The sequence below is a fragment of the Nothobranchius furzeri genome, chromosome 2, assembly GCF_043380555.1.
Source record: "Nothobranchius furzeri strain GRZ-AD chromosome 2, NfurGRZ-RIMD1, whole genome shotgun sequence".
In the NCBI taxonomy this organism is placed as follows: domain Eukaryota; kingdom Metazoa; phylum Chordata; class Actinopteri; order Cyprinodontiformes; family Nothobranchiidae; genus Nothobranchius; species Nothobranchius furzeri.
Window position 1 is genome coordinate 101521047 of NC_091742.1, and position 23989 is coordinate 101545035.

At 47.3% G+C, this 23989-nt stretch overlaps 2 protein-coding genes across 3 annotated transcripts in view; one reads left to right on the forward strand and one right to left on the reverse strand.

Annotated features, from left to right (window-relative positions):
- LOC107373999 (sodium/hydrogen exchanger 9B2) overlaps positions 1-7347 on the forward strand; it is a 12145-nt gene extending 4798 nt beyond the window's left edge. Inside the window, exons 6-12 of one of the 2 annotated variants that reach the window (XM_070548710.1) lie at positions 2345-2438; positions 2505-2611; positions 2680-2829; positions 2901-3009; positions 3081-3217; positions 3706-3880; positions 7094-7347. In XM_070548710.1, the coding sequence (XP_070404811.1) occupies positions 2345-2438; positions 2505-2611; positions 2680-2829; positions 2901-3009; positions 3081-3217; positions 3706-3880; positions 7094-7182 (861 nt within the window). In that variant the 3' untranslated portion in view covers positions 7183-7347. The remainder of the gene's footprint in view (positions 1-2344; positions 2439-2504; positions 2612-2679; positions 2830-2900; positions 3010-3080; positions 3218-3705; positions 3881-7093) is intronic. The other variant, XM_070548711.1, reaches the window with a different exon arrangement.
- Positions 7348-15269: 7922 nt separating this feature from the next.
- The window catches only part of LOC107373998 (HERV-H LTR-associating protein 2), a 71916-nt gene continuing 63196 nt past the window's right edge, over positions 15270-23989 (reverse strand). The window contains exons 6-7 of the mRNA XM_054734844.2: positions 15662-15967; positions 15270-15591 (exon numbers count right to left, since the gene is read on the reverse strand). Coding sequence (XP_054590819.2) covers positions 15500-15591; positions 15662-15967 — 398 coding nt within the window. The 3' untranslated portion in view covers positions 15270-15499. The remainder of the gene's footprint in view (positions 15592-15661; positions 15968-23989) is intronic.

Below are 23989 nucleotides of genomic sequence, written 5' to 3' on the forward strand. Positions count from 1 at the left end.
AATGGCTACAACTACAAACAAACTAAAAACTACTTCCAAAAATATTCAGCTTTGATATGAATGAGTTGTTTGGGTTCATTGAGAACATGGTTGTTGTTCAAAAATAAAATTATTCCTCAAAAATACAACGTGCCTAATGCTTCTGCACTCCCTGTATGTGCCGGTGCGTTCCCTTAGATCAGCTGACCGCCACGGCTCTGCACCCCAAAACGATGTATGAGGCGAGAGGGGACGCTGCTCCTCACCTTTGGAAAGCACCCCCGCTCACCTGACGAGAGCCTTCAGCAGTCACCCTGACGCTCATTTAACAGGCAGCCAGTGTAGGGAAGCTCAGACAGCAGAGATGTGGCCTCCCTTTCATCAGAGCTCCGGCTGCAGCGCCTCCAGCTCTTTGTTTGTTTTCTAGTTTTAGTTCCTGTCCTGCCCGTCTCCGGCCTTCCTGTCCTGCCCGTCTCCGGCCTTCCTGTCCTGCCCGTCTCCGGCCTTCCTGTCCTGCCCGTCTCCGGCCTTCCTGTCCTGCCCGTCTCCGGCCTTCCTGTCCTGCCCGTCTCCGGCCTTCCTGTCCTGCCCGTCTCCGGCCTTCCTGTCCTGCCCGTCTCCGGCCTTCCTGTCCTGCCCGTCTCCGTCCCACACAGAAGCTGTGGCCTTGCTTCCTGCTTTTCCACCTCATGGCCTGTGTTCAGCATCTTGTGTTAGAAAAGTAATCAGTTATGGTGACTAATTACTTTTTCCCATTGTAAAAGTAATTAGTTACCTAGAAAAGAAACGTAATATTACTTTTATGTTCGATAGCACAGTTACGTTCTATAATATCTACGAGTTTTACAACTGAATGATTCTTACCATCTAGAATGAACGAGTCAGTCATCTGAACAGTTCATTCAGTAAGAATGTTCTCATGAATACCTGGAATGCTCATTTCTTCCAGGAACAGTAGAATTACATATCTGGAATATCCACACTGTAGTAACTCACTTCTTTGCATACCCAGTACCTGTAATGGCGTTGCAACGATGGGAGAAGTAATTAATTACATTACCTTGTTACCTAAAAGAGAACGCCGTTAAACTGCTCATGAGTTACTTCAGAACGAAGCAGACCAAAGGATCTATGGACCACAAAGACAGGCGTGCCCGCTGCCTGGCTCTAAGACTCAAACAACAGACAGAAAGTACCAGAGAATATGAGCAGACATGAACGATTGCATGTTAATCGTGTCCTTTAGGTGGCGCCACTTAGAGAGCAGTACAGTGGCCGTGGGCAGGATGCGTCTGTCTGGAGCGCATCAACAATCCTAACCCATGTGACATAGGATCTTTCACATGCACCGCTGGGTGTGTAAGTTGAGGGCTTCTAGGGGAGCCGGGCTCCCCTTGGCTCCCCTGTAATCTGAACCCTGCCTCCCCTTCCCTAAGGCTGAGCTGCCTGACGGTCTTTACTCACAGCTCTTTGCTAAGCTGAGTCCCATTCTGTCCCGCTCTGAACTTGAGACAGTTCTCCACACCTTCATCTCCTCACGCTTAGACTACTGTAACTCTCTTTTCACGTGTCTGAGCAGAACCTCCCTGAACCGTCTACAGGTGGTTCAGAACGCCTGTGCTCGGCTTCTGACCAAGTCCTCCAAACACACCCACATCACCCCGCTTCTCCTCCAGCTTCACTGGCTGCCAGTCAACTTCAGGGTTCATTTCAAGATCCTGGTTCTGGTCTATAGGGCCTTACATGGACAAGCACCATCTTACATTGGTGATCTTCTTAGTCCCTACACCCCCAGCAGGTCCCTGAGGTCCAGTGACCAAAGCCTACTGGTTGTGCAGCACCAGGCTAAAGGTCAAAGGTCATCTGCTGCTGTGGCCCCCAGACTCTGGATGCTATAGAAAAGATTGTTTCTTCTTCATGACCACAGGTGAGGATTGGGATGAAGGTCTGCTCGATGCACCTGTCCGCCTCTAGATCACTCCTTCTGTCAGTACTGAGCAAGACACCTGAACTCCTGCTCCTGCTGTTAGATGTACAGGCCAGGCAGAGTCATGGTGGTGAACCACAGCCTTAGATGTGGAGCTGTGTGATCACCAAACAAAGGAACGGAAAAACCAAACAGAGCCACCTTAAACACAACGAGATACCTGGAGACCATCATGGCCTTTGATCTTTAGGTCTTTAGATCTACAGCTGGTCAGTATGATTCTCCAGCCACTCCTAGGACCAATCAGACCTCCAGAACCTCCTCAGGGAGTCCTACGTGGTCTACTGGAGCCATGATCCCACAGAAGGTTTACCACGTTGGCTCTCTCAGCCAACGAGATTCCTCTGAAGTCTAATTGTTGCTCTGTGATGCCTTCAGGGAATTCCAACCCTGCTGATGGCTGCCGGGAGTTTCGATGATATTTTAGCCATAACGGGCTTCTCTACCTGTCTGGGCATCGCCTTCTCAACAGGTCCTAGCTCTTTTTTATCTTCTCCACTCAGATCCTTCCACATGCTGACCTGTGGCTCACCTACAGGTTCTACATGGATGAACATCCTCAAAGGTCTTCTAGAGGTGGTTGGAGGGATCCTGGCTGGACTGATCCTGGGTCTGTTCTTGTGCCTTTTCCCGAGCAACGACCAGGTTTGACCCGTTTCTAGTCTCACGGAGTCTGTTCTGAGATGTCTCTGAGGGTCTCTGTGTCCCTGCAGGAGGACCTGGTTCTGAGGAGAACGCTCATGTTGGTGGGTCTGTCCATATTCTCAGTCTTCTTCAGCCATGCTGTTGGTTTTGCCGGAGCAGGTGGTCTTTGTACGTTAGTGTTGTCCTTCCTGGCTGCACTGGGATGGAAGAGCGAGAAGGTTAACCTCTGACCTCATCCATGCACATGTCCCACTGGTGTGTCTGTGATGATAGCATCTGATCATTCCAGGTGGCAGTGGCAGCGTTGGTGGGTCAGTCATGGGATGTGTTCCAGCCGCTCCTGTTTGGGTTGATAGGAGCTGAAATCGTCGTAACGTCCCTCAACCCGAGCACCGTGGGTAAGAACCGCTCTCAGAACATCCCAGCACACACCTAGCTTCTGTTGGGCCTAACCTCCATCTACGCTTAGGTTTGGGAATGGCCTGCATCCTGGTCGGTCTGCTGATCCGTCTCCTGGTCACGTTCCTGCTGGTCCACTTTGGAGGTTTCAACCTGAAGGAGAAGGTCTTCATCGCCGTGGCCTGGCTGCCTAAAGCCACGGTGCAGGTGTGGACAGCGGCGACCTGGTCAATGCAACCTTTAGTTCTGAGAGAGCAGCATCAGCACAGAGCAGGAAGAACGCCTTTTCAATAAGCTCTCAGCCAGGAGGAGCTTCACGAGAACTAAAAATCAAACAATTACGATAAAGAACATCAAATTGTGTTAAAAAGTAAAAACGATTCAATAATATAAGAGAGACATTTAAAAATGTAAACTGAAAATGAGAAGCAGGACAAAACGGACAAGAAAGGGCGATACAGGATCCAGAGACAGGCTAAGTTGGTAGAGGAAGTGACATCATCAATGCAGCCCAGAAAATAAAGCTTCCCGCCAAAATAAAGTTCAGTAGAGAAACGGAACACTGACATAAATGATAAGGACCTGTGGCTACAGCGAGTCATTCATCCATTCATTCACATTCACTCTCCAGATCTAGAGGAGCACGGAGCTGGATGCTTGTCTAACACACCTGTTTTCTGTTTCCTCTTCATCAGGCTGCCATTGGCTCCAAGGCCCTGGACATGGCGAGGGAGGAAGGAGACGATGCCATGGTGGCGTTTGGTCTGGACGTGCTAACATTAGCCGTGTTAGCCATTCTCACCACAGCTCCCGTTGGTGCTCTGGGTATCGGACTGGCAGGACCTCGCCTTCTGGCTTGCCGGGTCACAGGTCAGCTCCCGAAGGGCCAATCATAGGCTTACAGAGAATTCAGAGGTCAGGTCGGGACTAGGCAGGACAACTTAGCTTAGATAACACCCTAGATAAAGGTCCAAGAACCATTACGGACCCGAGCCAGCTTTAGGGTGCTGTGTGTGTGAATTCATGTACATCAGAGGTAGGAGCTCCACCCACCTGTCCCAGGTGTTCCTGATGACCGCCAGAGGACAGGTGGTGGATCTCTGTGACCTAGCATCATTCTTAAAGGACAGAGGCCTGTTGGAAGCACACAGGCCTGCCAGATGCTGCACCCACTGACGTTTGTAGCTTCATTGTGTGAGCGGTCCACTCCTGCTGTGATCTACAGAGCCACGCACACCCCAGGTCACAGGTGTGGACACAGCTTCTCATTCAGTGTTGTCTTCTTGAGCATCTCCATTGGGAGATTCTCACAGAAGGCATCAGGACCACGAATGAACACATGAGGAGTTAAAAGGTGAAGTAACTGAAAACATGGTTATTCTATATTCTTCTGCATAGCCGCCCTTTACTCTGATTACTGCGTGGGTTCAGTTCCCAGTCGGGCTTTAGAGACCGGACCCTAGGCCTTCCCGCTAGAGGGTTAAACACCAGAAGGTTCCTGAGTGCGGCTGCAGCTCACCATAAAAGCTGCACCGCTCCCTACGGGGCTAACCCCTCCCCACGGGGTTCAACGCTCCTCATGGGGTTCAACGCTCTCCACGGGGTTCAACGCTCTCCACGGGGCTCACCCCTCCCCATGGGGCTCACTAGTGGTGTGCCTCTCTATCTGCCTCACGATTCGATCCGATTCCGATCATCTGCCTAATGATTCGATTTGAGTCTGAAATGCATCACGATTCTTCACACAAAAATGTTCATTACTTAATAAAAGCAGTAGAATAGTTTTCAATTTCTTTTTGATTTCAAAATCCCTGAAAAACAGAACTTTCATCTTTTCACTATAGTGAGCAATAATGTTTAAAGTGTGCTGCCTATAATTACTTAAATAATATAAGAAATAATGTTTGCAAATAATGTAAAGCAGCTTTAAGATAGAATATTACTGAACTTAAAAATAGTAAACAAATACTGTGTTAAGTGATTCTTTCACATCCAGGATCCCAAAACCGAAATCAGCCCAGACATCCGATTTAAATGTAACGGGTACATCTTTGATTACTGGTAATGTTGGCCCTGTATCCCTGTCCGCCTTTTCTGGTTTAAACTGGCGCTAGGACAACGCAGTGCAACTCTGCCCCCAGAAGTAATTATAACACCTCAAAACTTTATTGTCCTGCATAGACATAGACCGGGGTCGGCAACCTGTTCCCATCAAAGAGCCATTATTACCCGTTTCCCACAGTAAAGAAAACACTGCAGCAGCCGCGGCGTTGTGGGCGGGGCCTACCCTCAGACAGCAGAGAGCTGCTCACAACAGGTGACAGCAGCCGGTACCGGTCGCTCGTGTACGTCAAAGTTATCTTTCATAAGAAGATAATCAATAAAACGATTTATATAAAGTGGATCCAGAAGTTGTAGCCCGTCTCTGCTACAGTATTTAGATATGTTTCACCCTGTTGGTGGTTTTACTGAGCAGGTGCCACTTCTGTCATACGTTTCTTTTTAAAACATGTTTAGACTGTTCAGAATACAAATCCAGGCTCTGTCACGTTTGATTGTTGTAATTCAACTTTGTAGGTGGGGAAGGTCAGAAAAGGATCCGATCATTTTGTTTTTCCCTCATTTACAGTGACGGAGATAACGGTGCAGTTTGCCTGGCTCTGGTGTTAATCAAGTTAAATTTGATCTATTTTCACAAGAAACCAGAACAGTTAAAAGCAGGGCTTGTGTTGACCGGACAGTTCCCGTATTTGACCGTTTATTTTGACGGAGAAAGAATAGAAAGAATTACCCCGACGCATGCAGACGAACTGACACTTTATTCTACGCACATTGCAGATGTAGCTAAATCACCCAAGAAAAAATTCCCATCTGAACATCTGAGCTGGACACTGCTCAGCGCAGCTCGCTGTCAGCGTGTACTACATAAGGTCCACAGCGAGCTGAAGTTGTGGAGAGGGGCTTGGAGCGCGTCGCAGAACCAGAGCGCATGCGGGAAGATTCCTCCGACTGAAGCAAGACTTGTCATTTAGAAAATGTTCCTGATGATGAAACTTTGGCTGAATAGCGCTTGTTCCTGTCTCCAATGTGGCGACACATCCAGGAGCCGTCTGAGGAGAATCCCAGAATCTCACATCCTCGTCAGCTCAGAAAGCGCCGATATGATTACGCACAAGCGTGACCCGTCAACCCGGTCTCACAGTAAGACCGGGTTGGACCTGTTCAGGTTTACGCAGACAATCTTTACATTTAGAATTGGCATACAGATGTAAAATTAATGCAGTAAAATATAAAGCATTTTATTTAAATGTCCATTCATTATTTTACAAGCACAGAGAGCCGCATCAGATGGATGGAAGAGCCGCATGCGGCTCCAGAGCCGCGGTTGCCGACCCCTGACATAGACATAGGGAGAGAATCTCATTATGTCACGTTGCTGCATCGATGCGGAATCATGCACGGCTGAATCGCGATGCATCTTATAATCAATCTTTTTTCCCACCTCTAGGGCTCACCGCTCCCCACGGGGCTCACCGCTCCCCACAGGGGTGGTGAGCTGCAGAGAACAAATGTCTTAAGTCGGTCAGAATTGACCCGAAGTCTGCAGGAAGGTTAAAACCCCCTGAGATGGGTGGATTGGGTACTGTGGAAGCATCTTGGTCCAGAGGGAACGTGTTCATTACGTGACGTTTTAAAAGCCACACTAGCTAAAACAAGCTGGAGTCAGGACCAGGCTTGTTGGACACCACCAGCACCACTGTGTGTTTGGAAGTGCCAGGTACTTCAGCCAGCACATATGGTCCCATGGAGGTGAACGCCTCTTCAGGAGTCTAGGTGGAACCACATTTACAGGAGAACCTGAGGGTTTCAGTTGGTCCCGGTCCAACCAAGACAGGATCTAAATAGCCAGAGACCCTGACTGGGTACAGGAACAGGAGATCAGATCTTTAGGGTTAGGGTTGGAGACCAGCTCATGGATCTGACCTCCTCTAGTCTCTCTGCTTTACTGCAGTTGGACCAAATGTTGGCTCTTCTCATCCATGTTTGCTTCATGAAGACTTTTGTTTTTGATTTTAATCTCAGCAGAGGAGACTGATGGGGAAGCTCCGCCTCCAAGCCATAATGCATCCAATCAAGAAAAGGCCAGCGTGACGTTGGAGAGCAAATTGTGAAGCTGCTTCTGTCAGATGTTGAAGAGACAACCCAGCATGTAGCTGCAGATCTAATCTGGATTCATGTTTAAGTACAAATCCTGGATTTATCCCCACTCCATTTAGTCTGGTGGCTTTAAATTAAAGCATATTGTCAATAAATGTTCTTTATATGATTCTGTGGAGGTCCGTTCTTCTTGCAGATGTTGTGTGTTTGAGCAGGTAAACATGTCAGGATCCTCCCACAAATCCCAGTCTGCCCCAATTAGTCAGAATTAGTGACGAAAAAAGCAGCTGCTGTGGTTTTACAAGATCCATAGATTATTAATCCATGAATCCACAAAGAGAAAATAGATATGACTTCTCCCAAGTATGTACAGGTACTCACAAGTACATACCAGGTACTCACAAGTACTCACAAGTACATACAAGTACTCATGGGTAATACCAGGTACTCTCAAGTACTCACTGGTACATAACAGGTACTCACAAGTACTCATGGGTACATAACAGGTACTCACAAGTAATCACTGGTACATAACAGGTACTCACAAGTACTCACGGGTACATAACAGGTACTCACAAGTACTCACGGGTACATAACAGGTACTCACAAGTACTCACGGGTACATAACAGGTACTCACAAGTACTCACGGGTACATAACAGGTACTCACAAGTACTCACGGGTACATAACAGGTACTCACAGGTAATCACTGGTACATAACAGGTACTCACAAGTACTCACGGGTACATGCCAGGTACTCACAAGTACTCACGGGTACATAACATGTACTCACAAGTACTCATGGGTACATAACAGGTACTCTCAAGTAATCACGGGTACATAACAGGTACTCACAAGTACTCACAGGTACATAACAGGTACTCACAAGTACTCACGGGTACATAACATGTACTCACAAGTACTCATGGGTACATATCAGGTACTCACAAGTACTCACAGGTAATACCAGGTACTTACAAGTACTCACAGGTAATACCAGGTACTTACAAGTAATCACTGGTACATAACAGGTACATAACAGGTACTCACGGGTACATAACAGGTACTCACAAGTACTCACGGGTACATAACAGGTACTCACAAGTAATCACTGGTACATAACAGGTACTCACAAGTACTCATGGGTACATGCCAGGTACTCACATGTAATCACAAGTACATACCACGTGCTCACAAGTACTCATGGGTACATATTAGGTACTCACAAGTACTCACGGGTACATATCAGGTACTCACGAGTATTCATCGTCATCATCATCATGCTTTATTTATAGCACTTTCCACCACCCTATCAGGGCCCAAGGCGTTGGACAGAACAGTTACAAAGATAAAAGTAGCAAGTAATAAAAACACTAAAAACAAAAATAAGAACATAGATATTACTGAGAATGATAAAATAAAAATGAGATCAAATTTAGGTAAAAGAAAATTAAAATTAAGTAGTTAAAAGAAATCAAAACAAAGAATAAAAACCAGAAACCAACAGCATTGGAAGAAGACCATCCTATAAAAATGAGTCTTCAACCTGCTCTTAAAGGCTGCCAGTGATGGGACTGTTGGTGAGCGGGAGCTGGTTCCAGAGAGAGGGTGCAACGACTTGAAAAGCCCGATCACCACGAGTCTTAAATCAGGTGTGAGGGACGATTAGCAATTTCTGGTCAGCCGACAGTGATGACCTTGAGGGAACGTGCTTTATTAAGAGCTCCGCTAGGTAGGTGGGGGCACTGCCTCGGAAAAACATTAACACAAATAGCAGAATGTTAAACTCTGCCCGGTAGGAGACTGGTAGCCAGTGAAGAGAGGCCAGCACTGGAGAAATGTGGTCCCTTTTCCTAGTTCCAGTCAAAAACCCAGCAGCACTCTTCTGCACTAACTGCCGATGATGCACAAGCGTCTGACCCAACCCAGCATAGAGGGATTATAGTCAAGCCTAGAGATCACAAACGCATGGAGTACACGCTCCAAGTGAGTTCTGGACAGAATAGGCTTGAGTTTGTTAAGGCGACGTAACTGAAAAAGCCAGACCGAACCACTGAGTTGACATGAGAGTCCAGTCTAAGAGCAGAGTCAAGTCTCACCCCCAGGCCAGTGACAACCGGCTTCTGGAGGGATGAGAAGGTGCACGAACCGACAGTAGAACCTAAATGTGAGCTGCAGTTTGGGTGAAACGTGATGAATGCTGTTTTACGTTCATTACCGTACAGGAAGTTAGCTGCCGGTGTAGAGGGTGTGGTGGTTTTAAAAACCAGGCTTGTTCCATCAGACAGCGTGGGTCTTCTAATGAAACAACCAGCAGCAGCACACAGACAGCCTTCGGACCAGAGACTCCTCTCTTAGTGGGGTCTTTCATTCACACTTCTGCTCCGAGAACAAGAAATACGTGTGCTTACACAACAGTGAAACAGAAAATCTTCCCAAACTTGGAGATATCCCAACGGTGTTACAACACAATGATGGGCTGGCCAAGTCCTCGGCACGAAGCTGGATTCCTCCGTACCAGGGGCGGCGTTAGGTCCGGCTACTTGGGCTCAAGCCCCGGATGTTTTATGAAAAGCCCCGGATCTAAAAGGTGGAAGTAACATGCAGTACCAAAGTCCAACAGAGAGGGAGCAGCTGGCAGTAGTTTGTATACAGCCTGCCTGAGCCTCCACCACTGAAGAAGAAGTCCTTCAGCAGCCGGCTTCTTCTACACTCTCTGCCTGAAACGCATGAGTGAAGATGGACATAAGGACGTTTTTAGACCAAAAGTACGGCGACAGAACCCCAGCTTTGATGAGACTGGTGCTGACTCAGGTTTGTGAGTCTTATTTGCAAATATTTGTTGTGCTGCTGGTTTGCCTAAAGTTAGCTTACTATCAGGTAAAGTTGTTGGAGAAAGAGCGGGAATATTTACTATCATCTCACACTAAACACTAACAGGAACAATACTCTGCCCTGAATATGCTTAATATGTAGCTTCAGATTAAACATTATGTGGTACAAGACATATATATATGATGTTGTCTAGTGCGTGTCACGTGTGTGTGCGCGCACTAGCACGTGTGTGTGTGTGCGCGTGAGTGTGTGTTAAGCCCCGGATCTTCTTCAGTCCTAAATCCGCCCCTGCTCTGTACAATAACAGACGGGACTTCCCAAAATCCGCATCGACTCGCCTGTTGTGGCTTGAGAAACAATCAGTTCTGTCAAAAGATGTTTTGAAAAAGCAGACAGCGGGTCAGCTTGACCTGACGTCAGTACTTTTCCTACCAGTTCCCAAAATGTTCTCAGCTTTGATGAACAGTTCTTGCTTCAGCGTGGCTCAGCAGCCGACTGCACAAACAAGTCCTCTGCAGCTCTTGGAACAACAGAACACGAACCTGGAGGCAAACAGGCTTTTAACCCTTTTAAACTATTTCAGCTCTATACTCCTAGTACAGGTACTCAGGTACACGCGGTATATAACCTTAATACCTCACCATCCAAACTTCCAACACAGGTGTGTTTCTGGTTCCAGGTAAAGAAGTCAGTGCAGTGATCCTACAGAGTCCTGTTCTCCCAATGAAAGATGGACATAACGTCAACATGAGCTGTAAATCTGATGCTCCACCCCCATCCTCACAGCTGATTTCTATAAAGATGATGTCATCATAGGAAACCAAACTACAGGTCACATGACCCTCCAGCATGAGAGCTGGTCTGAGGAAGGTCTCTACAGGTGTGAGATCAGAGGTCATGTAGGGCCCCCATCCCGCTGTTAGTCAGACGTAAGTATGACCTTCTTGTTGCTTCATCTGTAGGTCCTCCAGGTCCCTCAGATCAAACTCGTCAGATCTAACCAGCTTCAATTCAGGTTTATTCATAAAGCACCGAATCACGACAAGTCGTGTCAACGCACTTCACACCGTAAACAGAGGCAAGAAACGGGCTCTGAAAACTACCGGGTCATTTTCTGCTGGATCTATGTGATTTATGAAGAAAAGTGTGGCACACACACACACACACACACACACACACACACACACACACACGCACACACACGCGCACATGCACACACACACACACACACGCACACACACGCGCACATGCACACACACGCACGCACACACACACATGCACACACACACACGCACACAGTCTTTACCGACTGTACACTCCACCTCCCTCTACTCCCCCACTTGTCCAGATCTGGGCTAACATCAGATTTTAACCATAGGTCAAATCAAATAAAAATGTTTTAAGCCTATTCTTAAAAGTAGACAAGGTGTCTGCCTCACGGACTAAGGCTGGGAGCTGGTTCTACAATAGAGGAGCCTGATAACTAAAAGATCTGCCTCCCATCCTAAGTTTAGATATTCTGGGAACCACCAGTAGACCTGCAGTCTGAGAGCAAAGTGCTCGGTTAGGAACGTATGGAACAATCAGATCATTGATGTATGATGGAGCTTGATTATTAAGAGCTTTATATGTGAGAAGAAGGATCTTAAAATCTATTCTGAATTTAACAGGTAGCCAATGTAGGGAAGCTAAGACAGGAGAGATATGATCTCTCTTTTTAATTCTCATCAGAACTCTAGCTGCAGCATTTTGGACAAGCTGAAGACTTTTAACTACATTCTGTGGACTTCCTGAGAGTAATGGATTACAGTAATCCAGTCTTGATGTAATAAATGCATGAACTAGTTTTTCAGCATCACTCCTGGAAAGGATGCTTCTAATCTTAGCAATATTCCGAAGGTGGAAAAAGGAAATCCTACAAACTTGTGAAACCTGGGATTTGAATGACATGTCCTGGTCAAAGATAACACCAAGGTTCCTTGCTTTGTTCTCGGAGATTAATGTAATGCCATTCAGGTCAGGCGATTGGCTAAGCAATTTCCTTTTCTGGATTTCTGGTCCAAAGATGAGAACTTCCGTCTTGTCTTGATTTAAAAGCAAAAAGTTTAGAGTCATCCAATTTTTTATGTCCTCAAGACAAGCCTGTAATCTACCCAACCGATTAGGTTCATCAGCATTAATGGATAAATATAACTGAGTATCGTCAGCATAACAGTGGAAGTTTAGCCCATGCTGTCTAATGATTTGACCAATTGGGAGCATATAAATAGTAAAAAGAATTAGTCCAAGCACTGAACCCTGTGGTACTCCGCAAGTAACCCTGGAGTATGAAGACGATTTGTCATGTACATTTACAAAATGAAATCTGTCAGACAGGTAGGATTTAAACCAGCCTAACGCTGTTCCTTTGATCCCTACAACATGTTCAAGTCTTTCTAAAAGAACTTTGTGATCAACTGTGTCAAAGGCAGCAGCTGCTTGGTGTACCTGGGCTGAACCTGGCTGTACCTGGGCAGTACCTGGATGTATCTGGGCAGTACCTGGGTGTACCTGGCTGTATCTGGGCAGTACCTGGATGTATCTGGGCAGTACCTGGGTGTACCTGGCTGTATCTGGGCAGTACCTGGCTGTATCTGGGCAGTACCTGGATGTATCTGGGCGGAACCTGGGTGTATCTGGGCAGTACCTGGATGTATCTGGGCGGAAACTGGCTGTATCTGGGCAGTACCTGGATGTAAATGGGCGGAACCTGGCTGTATCTGGGCAGTACCTGGATGTACCTGGGTGAACCTGGCTGTATCTGGGCAGTACCTGGATGTATCTGGGCAGTACCTGGATGTACCTGGGTGAACCTGGCTGTATCTGGGCAGTACCTGGATGTACCTGGGTGAACCTGGCTGTATCTGGGCAGTACCTGGATGTATCTGGGCAGTACCTGGATGTACCTGGGTGAACCTGGCTGTATCTGGGCAGTACCTGGGTGAACTTGGATGTATCTGGGCTGAACCTGGATGTATCTGGGCAGTACCTGGATGTATCTGGGCAGTACCTGGGTGAACCTGGGTGTATCTGGGCAGTACCTGGCTGTATCTGGGCAGTACCTGGATGTACCTGGGTGAACCTGGCTGTATCTGGGCAGTACCTGGGTGTATCTGGGCAGTACCTGGGTGAACCTGGCTGTATCTGGGCAGTACCTGGATGTATCTGGGCAGTACCTGGATGTATCTGGGCTGAACGTGGATGTATCTGGGCAGTACCTGGATGTATCTGGGCAGTACCTGGGTGTATCTGGGCAGTACCTGGGTGTAACTGGGCAGTACCTGGGTGAACCTGGATGTATCTGGGCTGAACCTGGATGTATCTGGGCTGAACCTGGATGTATCTGGGCAGTACCTGGATGTACCTGGGTGAACCTGGCTGTATCTGGGCAGTACCTGGGTGAACCTGGATGTATCTGGGCTGAACCTGGATGTTTCTGGGCAGTACCTGGATGTATCTGGGCAGTACCTGGATGTATCTGGGCAGTACCTGGATGTATCTGGGCTGAACCTGGATGTATCTGGGCAGTACCTGGATGTATCTGGGCAGTACCTGGGTGTATCTGGGCAGTACCTGGTTGTATCTGGGCAGTACCTGGGTGAACCTGGATGTATCTGGGCTGAACCTGGATGTATCTGGGCAGTACGTGGATGTATCTGGGCAGTACCTGGATGTATCTGGGCAGTACCTGGATGTATCTGGGCAGTACCTGGGTGTATCTGGGCAGTACCTGGGTGAACCTGGATGTATCTGGGCTGAACCTGGATGTATCTGGGCTGAACCTGGATGTATCTGGGCAGTACCTGGATGTATCTGGGCAGTACCTGGATGTATCTGGGCAGTACCTGGGTGTATCTGGGCAGTACCTGGATGTATCTGGGCAGTACCTGGGTGTATCTGGGCAGTACCTGGGTGAACCTGGATGTATCTGGGCTGAACCTGGATGTATCTGGGCTGAACCTGGATGTATCTGGGCAGTACCTGGATGTATCTGGGCAGTACCTGGATGTATCTGGGCAGTACCTGGATGTATCTGGGCAGTACCTGGGTATACCTGGCTGTACCTGGGTGTACCTGGGTATATCTGGGCTGAACCTGGATGTATCTGGGCAGTACCTGGGTATATCTGGGCTGAACCTGGATGTATCTGGGCAGTACCTGGGTGTACCTGGCTGTACCTGGGTGTACCTGGATGTATCTGGGCAGTACCTGGGTGTACCTGGCTGTACCTGGGTGTACCTGGATGTATCTGGGCAGTACCTGGATGTACCTGGGCTGAACCTGGATGTATCTGGGCAGTACCTGGATGTATCTGGGCAGTACCTGGGTGTACCTGGCTGTACCTGGCTGTACCTGGGTGTACCTGGATGTATCTGGGCAGTACCTGGATGTATCTGGGCAGTACCTGGGTGTATCTGGGCAGTACCTGGGTGTACCTGGCTGTACCTGGGTGTACCTGGATGTATCTGGTTAGTACCTGGGTGTATCTGGGCAGTACCTGGGTGTATCTGGGCCTATAACCTGTTGGCAAAGTGAGTTGCCGACATTTTACCAAGTAGATTCCCAGCTTAAAGAGTAGAATGAACGACTCGTACATCAGAGCTGAGTTTTACTGGAGTGTTTGATGTACAAACCACGTCATCACAAAAACGCTCCCTCTTTATGGGTAATCTGTGAGGTCAAGGTTCATCATACACACCTCCTATTGGTTACCATTTCATGATGTCCTTGTCTCCCGTTGGTCCTTTTTACAATGAAATCATTTACATACATTACTATTTACACTCATGTGTGCACATGCAAAAACAACTGGGCATGTTTCATCGATGCCTATCAGGTGCTCTCATGCTCTCATGGTCTCATGGTCTCATGGTCAAGTGGTCTCATGCTTATGTAGTCAGGTGGTCTCATGGGTAGGTGGTCTCTTGGTCTCATGGTCAGGTGGTCTCATGGGTAGGTGGTCTCATGCTCTCATGGTCTCATGGTCTCATAGTCAAGTGGTCTCATGCTTATGTAGTCAGGTGGTCTCATGGGTAGGTGGTCTTATTGACCACACAGCAGACACAGTTGTCCACCAGCCAGACACGATTCTGATAAACAGAGTGAATGTGAAGGTGCTAATGGACCTATAGAGACCTTCACGGAGACATATTCTAACAGAAGTCCTCTTACTTGGATCAGCTGTCTGTTGTCTCCTCAGATGTCCTGTTTAGAGAGGAGTCTTGCTCTATCTCAGTCTCTACAGAACTACAGGATCCTAGTCTCAGATGCAGAAGACACCCAGAACATCTGGATCCAGATGTTTGTGTCTGGGGACAGCTCTGATCAGGGTTAAAACAGCTGCATGTGAGGTTCAAACAGCTGATCAACATGTGATATCACTATGGCATCACTCTTGGCTCTCCAGACCAGAACCAGGGTCCTCCATCGTCTATCAGAACCAGTCTGGTTTGGTTTCTAATCTGACTGATCAGAGATCAGGGGGGTCATATCGATGGAGCTTCTCCTGGTCCAGAGGTCCTCAGATCCTGGTGAAACTTGAACTCGTCCTGCAGAGGAAACAGCAGGCAGTCAAATAGCAGAACCCAAAATAACCTTGCAGAACCCAGCAAAACCAACCTTTAGCTGTGAGCAGAATTGTGGTCCACACCAGTAAGGTTCCTCTTCTCCAGACACCACACCTATAGCTCCCATAGTCCTTTTCTGTGGGGTTCTTCAGGGTCAGACTCAGGTCTCCGGTTCTCAGCCGGTCTTCATTCATCCTGATTCTGTGGTTCTGACGCTGATCAGAACCTTCATGCATCAGCAGTACTGGTCCAGGGTGGAAGCGCCACCACATCAGCCTGATATCCCGTAGCAGCTCAGGTGTTGTTTTAAAGGGCAGCACGACAGACTCCGCCCCCTCCTCCACCTCCACCTGGTAGTCTGAGACAACGCAAAGCAGGTATGGGCATCATCATCCACCATCAACTGTCATCCATCCATCCATCTGTCATCCATCCATCTGTCATCCATTCATCCACCATCCACTCTCATCCATCCATCTGTCATCCATCCATCCATCCATCCACTATCATCCATCTGTCTGTCATCCATCCATCCATCTGTCATCCTTTCATCCACCATCCACTCTCATCCATCCATCTGTCATCCATCCATCCATCTGTCATCCTTTCATCCACCATCCACTCTCATCCATCCATCTGTCATCCATCCATCCATCCATCCACTATCATCCATCTGTCTGTCATCCATCCATCCATTTGTCATCCATTCATCCATCATCCACTCTCATCCATCCATCATCCATCTGTCATCCATCCATCCATCCATTTGTCATCCATTCATCCACCATCCAATCTCATCCATCCATCTGTCATCCATTCATCCACCATCCACTCTCATCCATCCATCCATCCATTCATCCACCATCAACTGTCATCCATCCATCTGTCATCCATTCATCCACCATCCACTCTCATCCATCCATCTGTCATCCATCCATCCATCCATCCACTATCATCCATCTGTCTGTCATCCATCCATCCATTTGTCATCCATTCATCCATCATCCAATCTCATCCATCCATCATCCATCTGTCATCCATCCATCCATCCATTTGTCATCCATTCATCCACCATCCACTCTCATCCATCCATCTGTCATCCATTCATCCACCATCAACTCTCATCCATCCATCTGTCATCCATTCATCCACCATCCACTCTCATCCATCCATCTGTCATCCATTCATCCACCATCCACTCTCATCCATCCATCTGTCATCCATTCATCCACCATCCACTCTCATCCATCCATCTGTCATCCATTCATCCACCATCCACTCTCATCCATCCATCCATCCATTCATCCACCATCAACTCTCATCCATCCATCCATCCATTCATCCACCATCAACTGTCATCCATCCATCCATCTGTCATCCATTCATCTACCATCCACTCTCATCCATCCATCTGTCATCCATTCATCCACCATCCACTCTCATCCATCCATCCATCCATCCATTCATCCACCATCAACTGTCATCCATCCATCTGTCATCCATTCATCCACCATCCACTCTCATCCATCCATCTGTCATCCATTCATCCACCATCCACTCTCATCCATCCATCTGTCATCCATTCATCCACCATCCACTCTCATCCACCCATCCATCCATTCATCCACCATCCACTCTCATCCATCCATCCATCCATTCATCCACCATCAAATGTCATCCATCCATCCATCTGTCATCAATTCATCCACCATCCACTCTCATCCATCCATCCATCCATTCATCCACCATCAACTCTCATCCATCCATCCATCCATTCATCCACCATCAACTGTCATCCATCCATCCATCTGTCATCCATTCATCCACCATCCACTCTCATCCATCCATCTGTCATCCATTCATCCACCATCCACTCTCATCCATCCATCCATCCATCCATTCATCCACCATCAACTGTCATCCATCCATCTGTCATCCATTCATCCACCATCCACTCTCATCCATTCATCTGTCATCCATTCATCCACCATCCACTCTCATCCATCCATCTGTCATCCATTCATCCACCATCCACTCTCATCCACCCATCCATCCATTCATCCACCATCCACTCTCATCCATCCATCCATCCATTCATCCACCATCAACTGTCATCCATCCAACCATCTGTCATCCATTCATCCACCATCCACTCTCATCCATCCATCTGTCATCCATTCATCCACCATCCACTCTCATCCATCCATCCATCCATCCATTCATCCACCATCAACTGTCATCCATCCATCTGTCATCCATTCATCCACCATCCACTCTCATCCATCCATCTGTCATGCATTCATCCACCATCCACTCTCATCCATCCATCTGTCATCCATTCATCCACCATCCACTCTCATCCATCCATCCATTCATCCACCATCAACTGTCATCCATCCATCTGTCATCCACTCATCCACCATCCACTATGATCCATCTGTCTGTCATCCATCCATCCATCCATCCACTATCATCCATCTGTCTGTCATCCATCCATCCATCCACTATCATCCATCTGTCTGTCATCCATCCATCCATCCATCCATCCACTCTCATCCATCCATCCATCCATCCATCCACTATCATCCATCTGTCTGTCATCCATCCATCCATCCATCCACTATCATCCATCTGTCTGTCATCCATCCATCCATCCACTATCATCCATCTGTCTGTCATCCATCCATCCATCCATCCATCCATCCACTCTCATCCATCCATCCATCCATCCATCCACTATCATCCATCTGTCTGTCATCCATCCATCCATCCACTATCATCCATCTGTCTGTCATCCATCCATCCATCCACTATCATCCATCTGTCTGTCATCCATCCATCCATCCACTCTCATCCATCCATCCATCCATCCACTATCATCCATCTGTCTGTCATCCATTCATCCACCATCCACTCTCATCCATCCATCCATCCATCCACTATCATCCATCTGTCTGTCATCCATTCATCCATCCATCTGTCATCCATTCATCCACCATCCACTATCATCCATCCATGCATCCATCTACTATCATCCATCTGTCTGTCATCCATCCATCCATCCATCCATCCACTATCATCCATCTGTCTGTCATCCATCCATCCATCCACTATTATCCATCTGCCTGTCATCCATCCATCCATCTGTCATCCATTCATCCACCATCAACTGTCATCCATCTGTCTGTCATCCATTCATCCACCATCCACTCTCATCCATCCATCTGTCATCCATTCATCCACCATCCACTCTCATCCATCCATCTGTCATCCATTCATCCACCATCCACTCTCATCCATCCATCCATTCATCCACCATCAACTGTCATCCATCCATCTGTCATCCATTCATCCACCATCCACTATGATCCATCTGTCTGTCATCCATCCATCCATCCATCCACTATCATCCATCTGTCTGTCATCCATCCATCCATCCACTATCATCCATCTGTCTGTCATCCATCCATCCATCCATCCACTCTCATCCATCCATCCATCCATCCATCCATCCATCCATCCACTATCGTCCATCTGTCTGTCATCCATCCATCCATCCACTATCATCCATCTGTCTGTCATCCATCCATCCATCCATCCATCCACTATCATCCATCTGTCTGTCATCCATCCATCAATCCACTCTCATCCATCCATCCATCCATCCACTATCATCCATCTGTCCGTCATCCATTCATCCACCATCCACTCTCATCCATCCATCCATCCATCCACTATCATCCATCTGTGTGTCATCCATTCATCCATCCATCTGTCATCCATTCATCCACCATCCACTATCATCCATCCATGAATCCATCTACTATCATCCATCTGTCTGTCATCCATCCATGCATCCATCCACTATCATCCATCTGTCTGTCATCCATCCATCCATCCATCCATCCACTATTATCCATCTGCCTGTCATCCATCCATCCATCTGTCATCCATTCATCCACCATCCACTATCATCCATCTGTCTGTCATCCATCCATCCATCCACTATCATCCATCTATCTGTCATCCATCCATCCATCTGTCATCCATTCATCCACCATCCACTATCATCCATCTGTCTGTCATCCATCCATCCATCTGTCATCCATTCATCCACCATCCACTATCATCCATCTGTCTGTCATCCATCCATCCATCCACTATCATCCATCTGCCTGTCATCCATCCATCCATCTGTCATCCATTCATCCACCATCCACTATCATCCATCTGTCTGTCATCCATCCATCCATCCATCCACTTTCATCCATCTGTATGTCATCCATCCATCCATCCATCCATCCACTATCATCCATCTGACTGTCATCCATCCATCCATCTGTCATCCGTTCATCCACCATCCACTATCATCCATCTGTCTGTCATCCATCCATCCATCCATCCACTATCATCCATCTGTCTGTCATCCATCCATCCATCTATCATCCATTCATCCACCATCCACTATCATCCATCTGTCTGTCATCCATCCATCTGTCATCCATTCATCCACCATCAACTGTCATCCATCCATCTGTCATCCATTCATCCACCATCCACTATCATCCATCTGTCTGTCATCCATCCATCCATCCATCCACTATCATCCATCTGTCTGTCATCCATCCATCCATCCATCCACTATCATCCATCTGTCTGTCATCCATCCATCCATCCATCCACTCTCATCCATCCATCCATCCATCCATCCACTATCATCCATCTGTCTGTCTTCCATCCATCCATCCACTATCATCCATCTGTCTGTCATCCATCCATCCATCCACTATCATCCATCTGTCTGTCATCCATCCATCCATCCATCCATCCACTCTCATCCATCCATCCATCCATCCATCCATCCATCCATCCATCCACTATCATCCATCTGTCTGTCATCCATTCATCCACCATCCACTCTTATCCATCCATCCATCCATCCATCCACTATCATCCATCTGTCTGTCATCTATTCATCCATCCATCTGTCATCCATTCATCCACAATCCACTATCATCCATCCATCCATCCATCCACTATCATCCATCTGTCTGTCATCCATCCATCCATCCATCCACTATCATCCATCTGTCTGTCATCCATCCATCCATCCATCCACTATCATCAATCTGTCTGTCATCCATTCATCCACCATCCACTCTCATCCATCCATCCATCCACTATCATCCATCTGTCTGTCATCCATTCATCCATCCATCTGTCATCCATTCATCCACAATCCACTATCATCCATCCATCCATCCATCCACTATCATCCATCTGTCTGTCATCCATCCATCCATCCATCCATCCATCCATCCATCCACTATCATCCATCTGTCTGTCATCCATCCATCCATCCATCCACTATCATCCATCTGTCTGTCATCCATCCATCCATCCACTCTCATCCATCCATCCATCCCTCCACTATCATCCATCTGTCTGTCATCCATTCATCCACCATCCACTCTCATCCATCCATCCATCCATCCACTATCATCCATCTGTCTGTCATCCATTCATCCATCCATCTGTCATCCATTCATCCACCATCCACTATCATCCATCCATCCATCCATCCATCCACTATCATCCATCTGTCTGTCATCCATCCATCCATCCATCCACTATCATCCATCTGTCTGTCATCCATCCATCCATCCATCCACTATCATCCATCTGTCTGTCATCCATCCATCCATCCATCCATCCACTATCATCCATCTGTCTGTCATCCATCCATCCATCCATCCACTCTCATCCATCCATCCATCCATCCACTCATCCATCTGTCTGTCATCCATCCATCCATCCATCCATCCATCCACTCTCATCCATCCATCCATCCATCCATCCATCCACTATCATCCATCTGTCTGTCATCCATTCATCCATCCATCTGTCATCCATTCATCCACCATCTACTATCATCCATCCATGCGTCCATCCACTATCATCCATCTGTCTGTCATCCATCCATCCATCCATCCATCCACTATCATCCATCTGTCTGTCATCCATCCATCCATCCATCCATCCACTATCATCCATCTGCCTGTCATCCATCCATCCATCCATCTGTCATCCATTCATCCACCATCCACTATCATCCATCTGTCTGTCATCCATCCATCCATCCATCCATCGACTATCATCCATCTGTCTGTCATCGATCCATCCATCCATCCATCCACTATCATCCATCTGCCTGTCATCCATCCATCCATCTGTCATCCATTCATCCACCATCCACTATCATCCATCTGTCTGTCATCCATCCATCCATCCACTATCATCCATCTGTCTGTCATCCATCCATCCATCTGTCATCCATTCATCCACCATCCACTATCATCCATCTGTCTGTCATCATCCATCCATCTGTCATCCATTCATCCACCATCCATTATCATCCATCTGTCTGTCATCCATCCATCCACTATCATCCATCCGCCTGTCATCCATCCATCCATCTGTCATCCATTCATCCACCATCCACTATCATACATCTGTCTGTCATCCATCCATCCATCCATCCACTATCATCCATCTGTCTGTCATCCATCCATCCATCATCCATCCACTATCATCCATCTGCCTGTCATCCATCCATCCATCTGTCATCCGTTCATCCACCATCCACTATCATCCATCTGTCTGTCATCCATCCATCCATCCACTATCATCCATCTCTCTGTCATCCATCCATCCATCTATCATCCATTCATCCACCATCCACTATCATCCATCTGTCTGTCATCCATCCATCTGTCATCCATTCATCCAACATCCGCTATCATCCATCTGCCTGTCATCCATCCATCCATCTGTCATCCATTCATCCACCATCCACTCTCATCCATCCATCTGTCATCCATTCATCCACCATCCACTCTCATCCATCCATCCATCCATCCACCATCAACTGTCATCCATCCATCTGTAATCCATTCATCCACCATCCACTATCATCCATCTGTCTGTCATCCATCCATCCATCCACTATCATCCATCTGTCTGTCATCCATCCATCCATCCATCCACTATCATCCATCTGTCTGTCATCCATCCATCCATCCATCGACTCTCATCCATCTATCCATCTGTCCACTATCATCCATCTGTCTGTCATCCATCCATCCACTATCATCCATCTGTCTTTCATCCATCCATCCATCCATCCATCCACTCTCATCCATCCATCCATCCATCCATCCATCAATCCATCCATCCACTATCATCCATCTGTCTGTCATCCATTCATTCACCATCCACTCTCATCCATCCATCCATCCATCCACTATCATCCATCTGTCTGTCATCCATCCATCCATCCATCCACTATCATCCATCTCTCTGTCATCCATTCATCCACCATCCACTCTCATCCATCCATCCATCCATCCATCCACTATCATCCATCTGTCTGTCATCCATTCATCCATCCATCTGTCATCCATTCATCCACCCTCCACTATCATCCATCCATCCATCCATCCACTATCATCCATCTGTCTGTCATCCATCCATCCATCCATCCACTATCATCCGTCTGTCTGTCATCCATCCATCCACTATCATCCATCTGTCTGTCATCCATCCATCCATCCATCCATCCACTATCATCCATCTGTCTGTCATCCATCCATCCATCCATCCATCCACTCTCATCCATCCATCCATCCACTATCATCCATCTGTCTGTCATCCATCCATCCATCCATCCATCCACTCTCATCCATCCATCCATCCATCCATCCATCCACTATCATCCATCTGTCTGTCATCCATCCATCAATCCACTCTCATCCATCCATCCATCCATCCACTATCATCCATCTGTCCGTCATCCATTCATCCACCATCCACTCTCATCCATCCATCCATCCATCCACTATCATCCATCTGTGTGTCATCCATTCATCCATCCATCTGTCATCCATTCATCCACCATCCACTATCATCCATCCATGCATCCATCTACTATCATCCATCTGTCTGTCATCCATCCATGCATCCATCCACTATCATCCATCTGTCTGTCATCCATCCATCCATCCATCCATCCACTATTATCCATCTGCCTGTCATCCATCCATCCATCTGTCATCCATTCATCCACCATCCACTATCATCCATCTGTCTGTCATCCATCCATCCATCCACTATCATCCATCTATCTGTCATCCATCCATCCATCTGTCATCCATTCATCCACCATCCACTATCATCCATCTGTCTGTCATCCATCCATCCATCTGTCATCCATTCATCCACCATCCACTATCATCCATCTGTCTGTCATCCATCCATCCATCCACTATCATCCATCTGCCTGTCATCCATCCATCCATCTGTCATCCATTCATCCACCATC